Source organism: Pelodiscus sinensis, chromosome 7 (genome assembly GCF_052426305.1).
Source record: "Pelodiscus sinensis isolate ZL-2025 chromosome 7, ASM5242630v1, whole genome shotgun sequence".
NCBI classification, from domain to species: domain Eukaryota; kingdom Metazoa; phylum Chordata; order Testudines; family Trionychidae; genus Pelodiscus; species Pelodiscus sinensis.
The window spans coordinates 23,830,485-23,847,073 of NC_143058.1; the positions used below are offsets into that span (position 1 = coordinate 23,830,485).

At 40.6% G+C, this 16,589-nt stretch overlaps 1 protein-coding gene across 1 annotated transcript in view; it reads left to right on the plus strand.

Moving 5' to 3' along the window:
* The first annotated feature begins 7,243 nt into the window (after nt 1-7,243).
* KYNU (kynureninase) overlaps nt 7,244-16,589 on the plus strand; it is a 100,956-nt gene continuing 91,610 nt past the window's right edge. Inside the window, exons 1-2 of the mRNA XM_025191031.3 lie at nt 7,244-7,717; nt 13,097-13,286. Coding sequence (XP_025046816.3) covers nt 7,676-7,717; nt 13,097-13,286 — 232 coding nt within the window. The 5' untranslated portion in view covers nt 7,244-7,675. The remainder of the gene's footprint in view (nt 7,718-13,096; nt 13,287-16,589) is intronic.

Sequence of the window (16,589 nt, forward strand, 5' to 3'; positions counted from 1 at the left end):
TGCTGTGGTGAGGGAGAGGAGAGCAACCCCTGCTGCTGACCCGTACCAGGCTCCTGAGTAATCCCCTGGTCACACTCATAAGATGGTTGAGGCAGATCTGAGGAAGTGGGTCTGGCCCACGAAAGCTCATCATCTAATAAACCATCTTGTTAGTCTTTAAAGTGCTACATTGTCCTGCATTTTGTACAGTTAGGGTACACAGCATTGTTATTTCAGAATAAAACATAGTCCACATCTACAAGCAGTTATTTCAACATAAATGTGGAAATAATATCAAGCTGGATGACTTCTTACTCTGATTCCTGTAACCCTCATTTTATGAGGAGTAAGGGAAGTCAGAAGAAAAGTGTTCTTTCTCGGACTTCCTGCTGTGCACACAGCGCCAAAAGCCAAAATAAGCTATTTTGACTTAAACTACGCAATTGATGTATCTGAAGCTGCTAGCTTATTTCGGCTTTAGATCTGCTGTGTGTAGACGTGCCCTAAGTTAGAAACTGATGTCTGAAGAACTGGGACTTTCAGAAGTATAAATCCTGGATAAAACCAAACAAATAAGCTGCAGTCCGATTGAAGTCCTGATTGTAATACACATTTGAAGAAAATAACTCAGTTTGCATCTGTGATGGAAATCAGTGGCACATACAACAGTGTGTTCCAAGAAGTTGTTCTGTGGTCTTATAACGCTGTTCCCCATAGAGACACTTACTGAGAAGTAACAGATAACACTTCTACACCTTCCAGAGGGAGAATAAGCTCTGAGTCTGAATAATTCTCAGAAAGAGAACAACCAGAACAAAGTTAAGACAGATGAGTCATAGGACATGGCACCCTCAGAGCAAATTGACTTACTGCCGCCTGACAACAATTGCATTGATACCTTAAGGGAGATATCAAGGGAATGTGCAGGGTACCACAGAGACTAATAAAACATTGTTAGTAGGTTTAATTAGTGGTTGGTTATAAATATTTGATGTACTATATTTATATAAATGTTAATTGTTCATGGTTGTTAAAACGGGCTAGGAAAGGATATTGTGGGGAATTATACCTTTTAAGATATTTAACACAGAGGCCATTGAAACTGAGACATTGAATGAAGCAGATCTCTGTCTAGCAGTTTGTCTCTGAGTGACTTATAAATACTACACAAAGAATCAAGACACAGATGGTGACTGAGATGGATGGAGTTACATATGTCTGGGATAAATGCAGGTACATATGTCTGAATTCATATAGGGCCAACCCAGGGATCCTTCTAGCTAATACTTCAGAGGCTGAATAGACAAACAATTGGTAATGCTTTTCATTTTTGTCTACCATGCAGTGATTACATTTTGACAGAGAAATTCAAATATATCCTCTATGAGAGATCCATATTACATTATTTGCACTTCCCACTGCTCATCCATCTGCCACAATCCTTAATAGTGCTTTTGACTCTTAACTGTAGGCTACCTATATTTATTCATCTTTTTTGTTTACCCACTTCCTAGGTCTTTTTAAATTGCCTTGTCCTGCTAGAGTTTCTAACTTCTATCCCCTTTCTAACAACCAGTTAAAATAATTATTTGTGGCACTACTTAAGTGAATGAGTGTTACTCAGTGTGAACAGTGGTTGCATAATTGTCTCATGTCAAGCCAGACCCAAGTTAAGGATCTCCTCCAGGCATATGCCAGGGCACAACAGTGCATCTCCCATTCCAGGACAGAACCCCATACCTGCCCCTACCTGCCTCTACTATGAGGACCTGGACCACATCCTGAGGGACAGGACAGTCTCTCGCCTCATAGTAGTGGACTCGGGGCTCAAGACTCCTGTTGTCAACTTTCCAGGGGACACAGATGAGGAGATAGAAGAGGAGGAGCCAGAGGAGACCAGCACCATCACCCTCTTGACCCTGGAGCTGGTGCCCCACGCTGTGGATGTGTCCCAGGCATCATCTAAGGCTGGGAATCCACATCAGGGTGGAGGGGGCAGGAGGTGAGGGGCTGGAGCATGCTTCTCTCTTGGCCTTTGTGCCCTAGGGGTTGTGCAGCAGCCTACTCATGTGGAACACATAGAGAGACAGTCCAGGACACAACATCCCAGCAGGCTGCACCAGAGGACCATTGTGCTATTGACCACAGGGTCTTTGGGGAGGCCTGCCATACTCATTACACTGGGGTGGGACATACTCCCTCCACAAGTCACCACTAGAAGGAGGCTGGGGACATGGACACACACACACACCCTCATCCATGCCGCACATGGGCATGCCCACACTCTTGGGGCAGCATCCACTCCTGGGGATGGCACAGTGATGCTCAGGAATGTCTGCCACTCACACACACCTCAACATCCTTTTCCTCAGTGGGCAGGGATATAAGTCCTCTCCCTGTGGGACGCTACCACTGCTGGACCCGGCAGGTACATGGCATGAAGGGAAGCCCAGCTGCCCTATGGCTACCCCTCACACCCACAGGATCCCAGTCTGGTCAGCACCTTCATATGCCTGCTTGTCCACAGGATGGGGGTATAATGAGGCTCCCCTCCCCCCAGGGACATCTGGGCCCCTGCAGGCAACAGCCCACTGGCTAGAGTGCACATGGCCTTGCTCCAAGCACATCACCTTCATTTAAGCCAAGTACTCTTGCTCTTGTCTCAGAGATGAGAGCTAGGCTCCAGGCACAGTGTCACCTGGGGTGACTTAAAAAAACAACAGATAGTCTAGTAGCACCTTAAAGACTAACAAAACAAGTAGATGGTATCATGAGCTTTCGTGGTCAAAACCCATTTCTTCAGATGCCCGGAGTATAAGAAGTCTAGATCCAAGAATAAATAAGGGAAGGAGAGGGGAGGGAGGAAAAAGGGGAGAGGAGAAAGAAAAAGAAAGACAGTGAGTAGATAGCGCAAATAGTTACAAGAGATGGGAAGGCTGACTGTCTCTCTTTATTCTCCACAGCCAGACCAGCTGTGAGAGGAGGGCGGACAACAAGCCTGGGAAGCCTCCCGAATCTGAGGGACCTGCAGGTGCTGGAGACCCACTGATGAATTCCAGAGGGACCACCTCATGGCACTGCAATCCATGGAGCAGACCACAGATTGCAGAATACAAGAAGACATCCAGCAGCAGCAAGACACCTGCTGGGAGATGCGAGATCACGGCCGCATCATGTGCATGGCTGTACAATACCTGGTCACCAGCATGCTGTCTGCACCTGTTTTTGTTCCAACTTCTTTCCTAAACCCCTCTCCTGTGGCCACCAGAGGCCCTTCACCCATGGTAGTGTGATCCCCAGAGCATGTTCTGAAATTTGATTTGTCCTTTTCATATGTGTTCATTTTTAAAAAATTGTATCCTTTGGTATATAGGGTTGTGACTATTTTCTTCCACCATTTGATCTGAGGAAGTGGGTCTGGCCCACGAAAGCTCATCAACTAATAAACCATCTTGTTAGTCTTTAAAGTGCTACATAGTCCTGTAATTTGTTTCAGCTACACCAGACTAACACGGCTACATTTTTCTCAATGACTATGTGAGCCCTGCTGAGCCTGGTGTTGTACCATTCTCTATAGTGGTCTAGGTGGTTGGCGTAAGGCTTCATGAGCCAGGACAAAAGAGGATAGGCCATGTCCTCCACCATGAACATGGGCATGTCCACATCCCCAATCCTGATTGTGCCGTTGGGAAAAAAGTTCTGGTGTGCAGTTTTGGGAACATGCTGGAGTTGTGGAAGACATGGGAGTAGTGTGCTTTCCCCAACCACCTGACTTAGATGGCTGTAAACTTGCCCCAATGGTCCTGCAAGACAATTGAGAAGTATCCCCTCTGGTTGATGTAGACAGAAGTCCGGTGATTGGGAGTCCAGATGGGGATGTGGGTGCCATCAATAGCTCTCTCCCACCACAGCTGGGAAAGCCCATGTTGGAGAAGCCAGTGATGATGGTGTTCATGTCGCCAAGGTTGAATACCCTGCTCAGCAAGATGGTGTTGATGGCCCACAGAACCTGTAGGAGACAAACAACAAACAGAGAATCAGTAGCCAGAGCCCTCATAAGGTCCCTGAACCCAAGCCCCTCCCCCCACACACACACTAGGAACAACCCTCCTTCCCCCACCCCACACACACAATTACCCCATTCCCCAGCAGGGCTTTGTGAGGACAGGACTGAAAACCTCTCAGGGAGGGGGCTTGCACTACCACCACCACCATCCTTCAACCCCCTCCCTTTCCTAAGTCCACCCCCCTCCGGGGGCAATGGCCCAAGAGTGCCATACCTGCTTGAGTAAGGCTCCTATGGTCGATCTCTCCACGCTGAACTGGTCCCCGACCACTCAGTAGCTGTCCAGCAGGGTGAGCTTCTACAGGACTATGGTGACCCGCTTCTGGAGGGGGATGGCGGGTCTCATGTGAGTGTCCCATCATCTGATGGCAGGGACAAACCTCTCACAGAGCTCCAGAAAGATGTTCTTCCACATCTGAAAGTTCTGGCCCATGCTGATCACTCCATTGCTCCATGAGAAGCTAGTCCCACCAGCCGGCACTAGTGACCAGGTGCCAGAAGTGGTGGTGCATGGTGTATAGGGGAAGGGGTTAGCCGATGGTTAGGGCAGTGTGTGTGTGTGTGTGTGTGTGTGTTTTCGAGAAAAGGTTTAACATTCGTGTTTTTACTGCTAGGACCGGGGTTCTGTCCCAGAGGGTGGCCAGCAGGCCAACAGATGCCCCTTTATATAGGAAGAGCTTATTATACCTTAGATTTTAGCTGCTAGAACACAAAGTTTCTTCACAGCGGGCAGCCTAGGGAAGGCTGAAAGGTGCCCCAATGGACCAGTTACCTGGGAGTGACACAGATTTAAACGCCCAAGCTTTTTTTATGACTATTTCTTTATGGCCGGCTAAAGTTTTTTTAAATTGTGCTTGGTTTTATTACAGCAACTAAAAAAGTTAGGTTAAAGCTTAAACAGTTATAGGTTTATTAAAAAAACTTATAAAAGCATATGGTTACAATGGCTATTGCTCTATTTTTTAACTGCTAGCAAATATAAATTAAAAAAAATAGTTACAAAGAAAATATAGAAAATAAAAATAATGGTACCAAATAACAGCTTAATCTTTAAAAAGCTTTAAATTTATGTGTACACTTAAAACAAAGAACCACATTCAAATACAATTTTTACCCCTTTTTGTGCCTTTTAACTTCAGCGTATCAGGCGAGGGCCGGTCTTTTAATTTTTAGGAAAAACAAATACAAGGTGGGTGTTCCCTTGGAATCTCAACAAATTAAACACCTAACCCAACCAGCAAATAAATGGTAAATTAACACTTAACATAAATGTGCTGCTAAACCCATCTTTATACTCCTGGGGGCCCATATTCTTTTTTTTTATTTAAAAGGCCAAATTGTACAGGTCCGTTTTGTGGCGCCAGTTTTTACAAGCAAGTTTTAAGTTAATTTACACTTGCAAAAAAAATAACTAAATTGTAAGTACTAAACATTTTTTTACTGGGCAAAAAATTTCTTTTCCCGTGGACGGCTGTGTGTTCGTATCAATATATGTTAAGTTAAGGGCACTCTTCAGCAGCCTCTTGGTCAGCAATTGGCATATCTCTGTTTACAGCCATTCACGGTCACACAGCCTGGGCCTTCTGCTCTGTATGCCCTGTATGCTTCAAGCAAGCAAAAATAAATGTTACAAGGGGGGTTCCTATCTGGCTACAGAAGGTGAGCGGGGTCTAGCAGCTTAAGCCACATCTGCAGAGATGAGAGGAGAGTCTCCAAGCGGAGCAGGAGATTGAGTTCCTGCAGAGCCTGGGAGGCAGCCTGCAGAAACCGCTGTATGAGGTGCAGTACAAGCTGCAATAGCAGCAATTGCTCAGAGGCAGCTCCAGCTCTATAGCTGGATAGCTGAGGTGTCTGCAAGGGCAACCACAGCAGGCAAAAGAAAGGCTTTGCTGTCCCTTAGGGAGGCAGACAATGGAAAAAATCCAGAGGCACTGCTGTACAAGATCCTTTTGAGCAAGAGCTTCAGATAGCCTCAAGTAGCAGCACCAGGAAGTAACTGCTCTCCCGATGCCCTGCATGAAGTGGTTCCAGATGGCCTTAAATGCGAGTTAGCATCCAGTCAGCGTGGACGCTCTATTTTGAAATAGCTAAGTGCTATTTCGATGAGCTTTTGGTATGTAGATATGCTATTTTGAAATAAGCTATTTCAGAATATTTTTTCTGGAATAGCTTATTCCAAAATAAATGTGCAGTGTGGACGTAGCCTCAGGGTATATCTACATTTGGAGCAGGGAAGGTAAATTCCAGCTGAAGGAGACATTCCAACACTAGCTGTGACCCAGCTGCTATGGTAAAAAAAAAAGAGTGTAGCCATGATGGTTAGACTGACAGCATGTGACACTCAGGGTGTCTAGACAATTGCCCTACTGAAACTACATTCTATTTTTAGTTATGGTGGTGCCTACACTCTATCCCCAGTGTCAATTGTACACACACCCGAAGAAGACCGTAAGAATAGCAATGATCCCTATATAATAGAAAGTAAAGTTGTTGATAAATGGTGGGGGGGGTTAGATTTTGTATTGTTTTTGTGGAGTCTCTTTTTATTTTGTTGTGATCAGAGGAATGAATTCCTGTGATCACAGGAACAATGTGTTTGACTTCTGATTAGCTGCAAATGGTCATGTGTTCAGAGATAATGCTGTTCAGTCTTTGCATAGAAAACGCAGGGCTGTGGAAAAAGCTGTTCTTGTCACAAGCTTGTTTAAGTGTTTGAGAACTTCCTTGTTCTTTGTCTGAAATGGCTGCTAACTTCAGGGTAATGTGGTTTTATGTGGAGGAGAAAGATGAGTTTTGTGCAAAATTACTTTTAATGTTGTATCAGTTTTTGGTGTTAAGGTCAATATGTGCCTAAGTTAGTTTAAGTTACTGAGGTTACTGTAATTCTAGTCTGTCACGTTCTGTTGCTGCACATGTGACATTGTTACTGTACCTTATTTAATAATATAAGTATATGTTTACTGAATATTTGTCTTTACATTGTACCAGACATGCTGTGAATATTATATTTAGAATATTTTTCATTACTTAAACTTCTATAATTTAGTTGAATTTAATGCAGTATTTTGAAAACCCTCTTAGGATGACATAAGTTTAGTAAACAAATTGCTTTGGCTTGCTTTTAGGAACTGATCTTGGCAACTGTACTTATATAAATTAAAAATTACTAACATAACTAAAGGTTGCAAGATCAGACCCTTGTACTTTGCTTTGTAAAGTTTATAGTTCTGTTGTTCTTTAATCCTTTACTATCTCTAACAATGCTATTGGTTCATTCAGCCTGGTGTCTTTAACTCTTGAGACTACAGATTTATGTTGCATGTATGTGACCCTCTTAAACATTTTTTTAGGGCAGCAGCTTGAAAAACAGAAGTGGGCTGTGACCATGAAAGTTCATGATACTATTTATAATTTTTGTTAGTTTCTAAGGTGTTAGAGGACCTTGTTGTTTAAGGGTTTTTGTTTTTTTTTAAGTTATAAACTAACACGGATGCTCCTCTGAAAGTTCTATGGGTTAAACAATCTTTGGCAACTTGTTGAACTGCTATTGGAGGGCAGAAGGCAGAACAAATGTTCTTCATGTGATAACCTCTTTTAAGAATTTACTGAATCGGCTTTAAGTAAGGACTCATGTTATGCCTTGTGGCAGTGCGGTGTTATTTGGAATGTACCGTGAGTAATCAGCTCGGAACAGTTTTGGAAAATATTGGGAGACAACAGTTGAATAATGAAGATATGATGATACAATTATATAGGCAGGGACTAGAATTATAAAATAGTATACAATGGATCTAAAATAATCAAATTATAGTTCTTATAATTAAACCTAATGATCCTTTCCTTATCAGTTTGATAGGATGGTTTGTTAATGTTTCCTTTGATATTTTTAAGTAAGTAAACTATGTATAAAAAACAAAAGAGAAATAATATTTGTGTTTGTTTTAGAGCATTATTAGGGTAATGTAATGATATTTGTGCTGATTGAATATATAATGACAATTTTCCAACTGTCATTAATTTTAACTGCTTAATTTTCAGTGCATCTGTTCTACTTGAAAACAGGAGATTCCCAATAGCCACTTTGGGATTTGATGAGTCTTTTTCATCAAATCATTGCATATGTTACTTTTTGGTTACTTTTTGGCCAGGTGAAGCCAGCAGCAGCCTAGGTTGGATTCAGTATCTAAGGGGGTCCTCTCCATCCATCCAACACAGAATCCCCTCGAGCCCCCTGTCAGTAATATCAGAAATTCACACATACTCTGGGCACCCCCGAGAGGCTGTACTTCCCCTATTCTCAAGCATGGAGTCTGAGTGGAGAAAATAAACTTTTAATAAGAGGGAGAAAGTAACTTGGCATTAATTTGGGAAATCACCACAAATGGGGTTCATAAACTTAAACCATGAGTAAAAATCCTACTCCAAGTAAATTGAGCAGTGTCCTTTTCCTCTCAGGTTCTTAAGTCCAGTAATCTAAATGTCTCCTTCACGTGCCCAACCCTTCTCTGCACCTCACTCATAGTTGCTACCTTTGGTCAGTACAGACTCAGAGTTTAGAAGTAAAGCTACTGAGTTCACCCACTACTTCTGTTGGGGGGAGGTAAATATGCATCTCACTCAGCTGGTTGCTCGCCATCTGCCTGCTCATTGCTGTCTGTCACCACCTTGTTCATGGTGAATTTGACTCTGGGCAAAAACTCAGACCTACCATGAATGATTTTAGCTCTTATGATTTCACTCTTGGCCCAAACACAGACCAGCTACAGGAAATTTCAGCATTCACTGGAGTACATTTAAAATAATAAAGAAGACACCTTATGAAGCCTATTTTAGCTTTTCTCTTGAGATATCAGAGAGAAGCAGGTTGAACCAGTTTTATAGCTAATGCCTTGAGGATATGTAATTTGGTGACTGGAAGTCCTGCTATCCCTTCTTAACCTTACAGAACTCTGACAATGGAGACCTTCCCATCAGAAATTCTTTACACTGACACTGTCTCCCTCTTTTGAAATATGTTCAACACAGTCTATCTTCTCTGTATTCCCATAGTAATTGCAAAGCATTAGTGATCGTATTTCACAATTACTGAATTTAGTATGAATAGAATTTGTGACCCCACAACAACCCAATTGATTACAATGAGCAAAACACCATTGCATCAGTTGAATATCTAGCAAATCTAAAGAACCAGGAGCAAACTGTATATACATGCACACTTCCAGAGTCTTATTTTTTAAACTAAGTTTCCCTCCTTTAAGATAGGTTAAACAACATCTTTCTTGTCTCTATTTCCACACTAATTACAGACATTACAATTAGTATTAATACAATTTGTGACTCAAAACCAGCCAAGTTAATTATAATGAGAAAATCACTGCTCCATCAGCTGAATATTTAACAAAACTAAGCAAAGCAGGAGTAAACTGCATTTACATAGACACACCCAGGATCTCTCCCCGCTCCTAGCTTTCTGTAAGGCAAGCATTCCTTCAGATCCTACCTACATATGTGTGTGCATGTGCATGTGTGTGTCTAGCTAACATACAAGTAGGAGAATGATATGAAATATGAGAACAAAGAACTAGTACCAGATAGGGAATTATGGACAAGGAGTGGAAGTACAAAGGGGAATGGTAAGAGATGTATAGAAACAGACACCCGAGTACATAAGGGAGAAAGAAGAGAAATAGAAAAGACTTTAGAAATTAAGAAATTGAGTCTCATTTAGGGTTATCTCAAATGGAAAAAGAAAAACATAAAGGAATCCTGCTACAACTTTAACTCCCAACCACAAAGCAACTTTGCAACTGTCCTCTATGATAATCACTTAGGGCACATCTACACTTCATGGAAGAATGCTGCTGCTGCAGTCGATATTTAGAATAATAGAATAATAGAATTATAGAATACTAGAACTGGAAAAAAAAGGGACCTCAAGAGATCATCAAGTTCAGTCCCCTGCTCTCATGGCAGGATCAAGCATGGTCTATATAATCCCTGACAGATATCTGTCTAACTTGCTCATAAATATCTCCAGTGATGGAGATTTCACAACTTCCCTTAGCAACTTATTCCAGTGTTTAATCACCCTGACAGTCCCTTGCTGCAGTTTAAGCCCATTGCTTCTTGTCCTATCATCAGAGGCCAAGGAGAATAATTTCCCCAGCTCCTCTCTGTGACACCTTTTTAGATACCTGAAAACCACTATCACATCCACTCTCAGTCTTCTCTTTTCCATACAAAACAAGCCCAATTCCTCCAGCCTTGCCTCATAGCTCATGCTTTCTAGAACTTTAATCATTTTTGTTGCTCTTCTCTGGACCTTCTCCAATTTCTCCACATCTTTCTTAAAATGTGGTGCCCAGAACTAGACTCAATACTCTAATTAGGCCTAATCAGTGCAGAGAAGAGGAGAAGAATGACTTCCGGTGTCTTACTCACAACAATCTTATGGGTTCAATTAGCAGGTGTAATATAGACCCACTAGGTCAAACTCAAATGTCACCCCCATTGGCACCAGTATGCCTATTTCCTTCGAGGAGTAAGGGAAACTGACAGGAGTGTTTGCTCCTATCAACCTCCCGCTTTGTGGACAAGGATTTAAGATACATTGAATCCAGGAACATAATTTACATAGCTGGAGTTATGTATCTTACTTTATCCTTCCCATGTAGTGTATACCAGACCTGATGGTATCCAGAGAAATAGCACATAACGTCACTGATAACAAATGGGCATTTGTTTTATTATGTTTTGCCAGCCAGTCTTTCTGGCTGTTTCATTTAGCCAGTTGTCATTGAATGTGCCGTTTCTGATGTAAGTTTTATTTTCGAAAGTTACATGAAAACTATCACTCCTCTTCAGTTATAGAAAGTAAATGCTGTCTCCTGGAGGAAAATAGGAATCAGAAAGTTGAAGAGGGAAAAGTGGAGGAGGAAATCGCATCAGGTAAAATTTTTCAAAATTGAGCCTTCTTCTGAGCAATTTTTACATCATTTGGTGAAAACCTGCCTCATTTCGCAAAATTCTGAAGTAAGTCATGTGATATCACCAATGTGGAACAAGACTTTTCTACCAGGCATGAGCAAAATGTGGCCTGTGGAATGCATAAGAACATAAGAATTGCCATACTGGGTCAGACCAAAAGTCCATCTAGCCTGGTATTCTGTCTTCCAACAGTGGCCAATGCCAGATGCCCCAGAGTGAGTGAACAGAACAGAGAATCATCAAGCAGTTCCTCTCCTATCACCCATTCCCAGCCTCTAACAGAGGCTACGGACATCATTCCTATCCATCTTCATTAATTAACCTCCATGAATCTAGCCTGCCAGACCTTTTCATCTGGCCCTCGAGCTTCCATAAGGGAATCTGGCTGGAGGCTTGCCTTGCTCCACTAACCGTTCCATCTGGGGATTTGCCTGCCTGTTGCTTTAGCCAGGGAGAGCAGTTAGAGGCTTGCCCCACAGTGAGCCTGCTCTCAAGCAGAGACACCGAGCAGTGGGTCAGAACTAGTGGTGGCACATGGATGCCCAGTTTTCCATGGCTTCCCATTTGGCTGGAACCGTTGGGCATGCTCTTTGGCCCAGTGGCTTATTTGCCACTGGGAGAAGGTTGAGCCAAAGAGCATTTTCCAAGTGCTGCAGAACTCAACTGGGGTTCAGTTGGTGCATAAGAGCTGGCCAATAATGTACAACAGTATTCAATTTACAGAAACTACTCCAAAGACAAGTATTCTTTGACAAAAAAATCTGTTAAGTCAAATTTTCAAATAAACCTGCATATACATGGAAAATTAATTAAAGGGACTTTTTTATGTTCTAGACCCATCACCTAAGGTTTCTCTATTGTTCATGTGAAGACTAGTGGGCTTAACAGATATTGCCATTGTAGTTTGTGTACTTATTGGAAAATATGGACTGTCATATTTACTGCTTGGATTGTCTCTCCCACTTTCTTCCTTCTTTGGGTATGTCTAGACAGCAAAGTTATTTCGATAACAATAGTTATTTCAAAATAACTTTCCTAGCATCTACACAGCCATTTTGTTATTTTGAAATTAATTAGAAATAGCGGAGGACTTATTTTGAAATTAGTAAACCTCATTCCATGAGAAATAGTGCCAATTTTGAAATTGCTATTTCAAAATAAGTACTGCATAGATGCTCATTTCGAAATAGGGGGCCTCCAGCCCTTCCCAGGGTGCCCTGCTGACTGCCCTGGCCACAATGCAACTTCAGACCTGATGCCTTGCTGGAACTGGTTCCAACCAGCCTTAAATGCAATTCAACATCCAGTCAGGGTGGACGTGCTATTTCAAAATAGAAAACCACTATTTCAAAATGCATTTTGTGTGTAGACGTGTTATTTTGAATTAGCTATTTTGAAATAGCTTATTTTGAAATAACGCTGTAGTGTAGACATACCCTTGATCAGTGCACAGCAGGTATAACGTTGACTACATACTGATGTGGCGAAGTATTATTTCAATATTCTGTTCTAAAAACACTTCCAATCATACAATGATATCTTTCACTGCCACAAGCATTCTCGCTGTCTTTGTCTGTCTCTGTCTCTGATTTATTTATTTATTTATTTAGGTGAGTGAAAAAACTTGAGAGCATTTGAAGATTGCACAGACTGGAAAACAACTTGTAATGCAGCTACACACCTGCTCTCTTTCAGAACACAGATTGCAGAAACAATAAAATAATAATAGTGCCCCTGGCTTCAAGTTCTGCAAATGTGTATGACACTATAGAACTTGTTACTGCTGCCGGAGCAGTGGTAGAACTTAGAAGCAGCTGATACAGTCTAAAGAGGAAATAACATTGTATCTGGGGAAAAGATGCCTTTGGGGCTTCTGCAATTTACCTTGTAAATGCCTGAATTGATCAATTTTGGTTTTGCCATCCCATTCAGATATTTCACTTTATAAAAGCTTGAAATCAAATAAATCTTGTGTGTTTTCTAAGGTGGCATTAGTGGTCTTTTACCAATCCCTAGTTAATATGTCTCCTGTACAATTTAAACTTTGATATTTTCTATTTTAAGGTGAAATTGAATGACTTGAAAATGGATTCATCGTCTCCTGAGTTCCCAGTGACCATTTTAGAACAGACTGCCTCACAGTTAGGATGCAATCCAACAGATGAGAAACTTGCTTTGCACTTAGATGAAGAAGATGAGCTGAAACACCTCCGTGAATGTTTCCATATTCCAAAAGTGAAGGATCTACCTCCAAGTGAGAATCATAATTATCTTGGGGAGTTTTGCATCTCTGCATATTTTTTCCATAAATCTATGGAAATTATTGTTGCCTATTATAATTGAACAACTGCAGTTATATCTGAGCACAGTTCATCCTTGCTGTTGCTAAATAAATCCATCAATTTATTCCGTCATAGAATATGCTTTCATTCCTGTCCTGAATTAAATGTGAAAATACAGTACTTACTGTACGCTCATGCTGTCAGTCAATTCTTTGAACAATATAATGACTGACTAAAAATTATGGGGAAAATATTTTTTTTATCTAATGGATTGAAATTTCAATGTCTCTGAGAATTTACAGGTCAGAATGATTGCTTGTGCAGTACACCATAGTTTAATGTTATGGTTTATGTTATGATTATTTTGTGGTAATGGAAGAGACGGCATATATGTTATGTTAGAGTACATAATATTTCATTGTTAGGTCTCAAGAGGAATTTAATACAGGACCCTAAGGGAAATATAGAACTCTCTCTTAGGGGAAAATATTTATATGGTCAAGTAATTCAGTATGAACCATTTATTTGAAAAATTGTTATTCTTTTTCTGTTCAGGAATTGTCTGCAAAAAGAGCAAGACTTTCTCAAATACAATGATTGGAAATGATTCACTAAATTTATGTGGCTAATTCCTTGGTCTGTAGTTTGCTTGTAAACAGCTTATTGTGAGCACGAGACCTAAATATCCTAGTGTGTTTCTATTCCCCTCTTTGGGTGAATTTCAGTGATAGAATCAGGTGTCTTGTGTGAAAACTCATAGTTAGATACTGAAAAGTTTTTTATCAACCTTTTTAAAATATTCAATCAATATTCCCTGTTTTATCAAATAACCCTGCTATCATATACATCAGTAGATATTCATAGGAAGAATAGGTGTGTTCCTAAGAACAAAGGGATGCTAATAGTACACATTCAAATACATAATTTAAGAATAAAATACTTTTTTGCATTATTTACTCACCTCATGAACGGAATCTGAATTATAGAAAGACATGTCTAACATTTGAATGTCAGGCTTAAGACCAGTGAAGCAGAAATGACTGAGTGACAAAATTATAGCTAAAGGGCAAACAAAATAACTGGAACAATTTTCATAATGTGTGCATCATCTTGACCAAAGTATGTATGGAAATGTTGATTCTTTTACTCATGACCTCATGACAGTAGCCACAAATAATTCCATGTAAGTCACTGAACTATTTTAGCAATAAGTTAATATTAAGGGTGAAATATGGCTCATATTTTCAAACATGGCTAAAAAAAAATCCCTACATCATTCTAACTTTCCCAAAGCAATTACAGTAGAACTATATATTACAAAATGAATTGCTCTTGCAGGAGACCTCCTGTTCAAATTACACAGTTTAGAAATGGTAATCTGGACATATCCAATTGCTTCATATTGATGGGTGATTAACAGGAATGCTATTAATTGTTTTTAGTTAAGTGTCAATTATACATAATACGCTCAATGATACACCAGAAAAAATATAATCCCTGCCTTAAACAGTTTATAATCTAAACAAGAAAAGACAGAATGTACTGGGAAGCTCAGAGAAGACAATTAGAAGATGTGGAGTTTGTGATTATTTATTATTATTTACTCAGTTCTTATGAGCTCCATAGATCTAGCATCTGGATGTAGGCACAAGAACAAGTGATGGTAGATTTGTAGCAAAACCTTTCAAATGGGAAATATTGTAAATGTTATCCATAGGGCACACATTGGAAGTTTATCTTTTTAAAATAGTGAGTGTTAAAAATGTGATTTCTAATGAGAAGATTAGTATAAAATATCTTGGCTAGTTTAAACTTGCACATTATATTCAGTTACAAGAGGTGGTGAGCAGGTTTGTTGTTTCACTAAGACTACTTGATGATACTAGCTTCATTAATAATTCACTTATTTAAAGGGGGAGGGATAACTCAGTAGCTTGAATATTGGCCTGCTAAGTCAAAGGTTGTGAGTTCAATTCTCAAGGGGCCAGTTAGGGATCTAGGGCAAATCTACCAGGGATGGTGCTTGGTTCTGCTGTGAAGGCAAGGGAGTGGACTCAATGGCCTCTCACGGTCCCTTCCAGTTCCATGACATACATATATCTCCATATGTTACATTTAACTCTCTTACCTGCCTCCAAGTCCAACCACTCTTATCCACAAAGAATCCTTCTATTAGTATTGACTGTCAATACCCATTCTTTCACCCCCTGAAGTTAATATCAATGCCATGTTTGGTAGATAGGTGCTGTCTGAAAGGTATATGTTGGTATTGAAATTCTACAAAAGAGAAATCAAAATAATCACCTTTGCAATAAACCTATTACCATCTAAGTTTTGGTTTAGGAAACCAAATCTGTTTTAGATCTCCCATGTGTGAGTCTAAGCAAAAAGTGCACACTAGTTCAAATCAATATAATTCTAAAATCTTCAAGGACATCATTTTCCTTACATGGTAAATCTATGTAGTAAACTTGTTCCTTCCTGCTGTTGCAAGCCACCAGGAATCATTTAATAAATAATTCAAGAAAAATTCAAAGCTGAAACCTAGTAGATCAATAACTAGCCTCATTCTGCAAAGTTTGGCCATTATAAAAGAAAACACTCTGTTTACCTTCATTGTAACAATACGCAGAAATATTTGCCCACAAAACTGCTACCAAATAATCCACTACATGTTCCTCTGCAAGTGGAGGTACAGATGGCACATCCCAAAACACTGGGGCATATGGTGAAAAGGCTAGTCCCTGACCTCTGTTATGTAGAGATCTATGGTAGAAGACAGAAGGGATTCTGTGACTCTCTGGGCAAAGTAATGAAAGTGTCTTTGTTTTCCTATTCCTTTCTGCTCATCCAAAATCTGGAAACATGACTTGCTTCTGTGTCTATAATGTCATTAGATTCCCTAGCAAAGCTACACTCTGTGACCCCTCAGATGAGTCAGAAGGCATAGAGGGGTATGCAATCTAGTTCTCTCTGCTACATCTAGACTGCAGGCTTTTTGCTGGAAGAGATCTTCTGCTAAAACTTCTAGTGCAAGAGAGCATCCAGACTGCCTGGATGCTCTCTTACAAGTAAGTAGTGATTGCTATGGACCGAATGGCCACCAGAGCACTTGTGCTTTTTCTTCTTCCCTCTGCTTACACAAAAAATCCCTCTTCCCCATCCACACATGCCTTTTTGTGCAAAAGCTCTTCCGCAAAAAGGCATTCTTCCTCGTAGAATGAGGATTACCAATTGTGAAAAACTCCTCTGATCTTTTGATTTACTTGCACAAA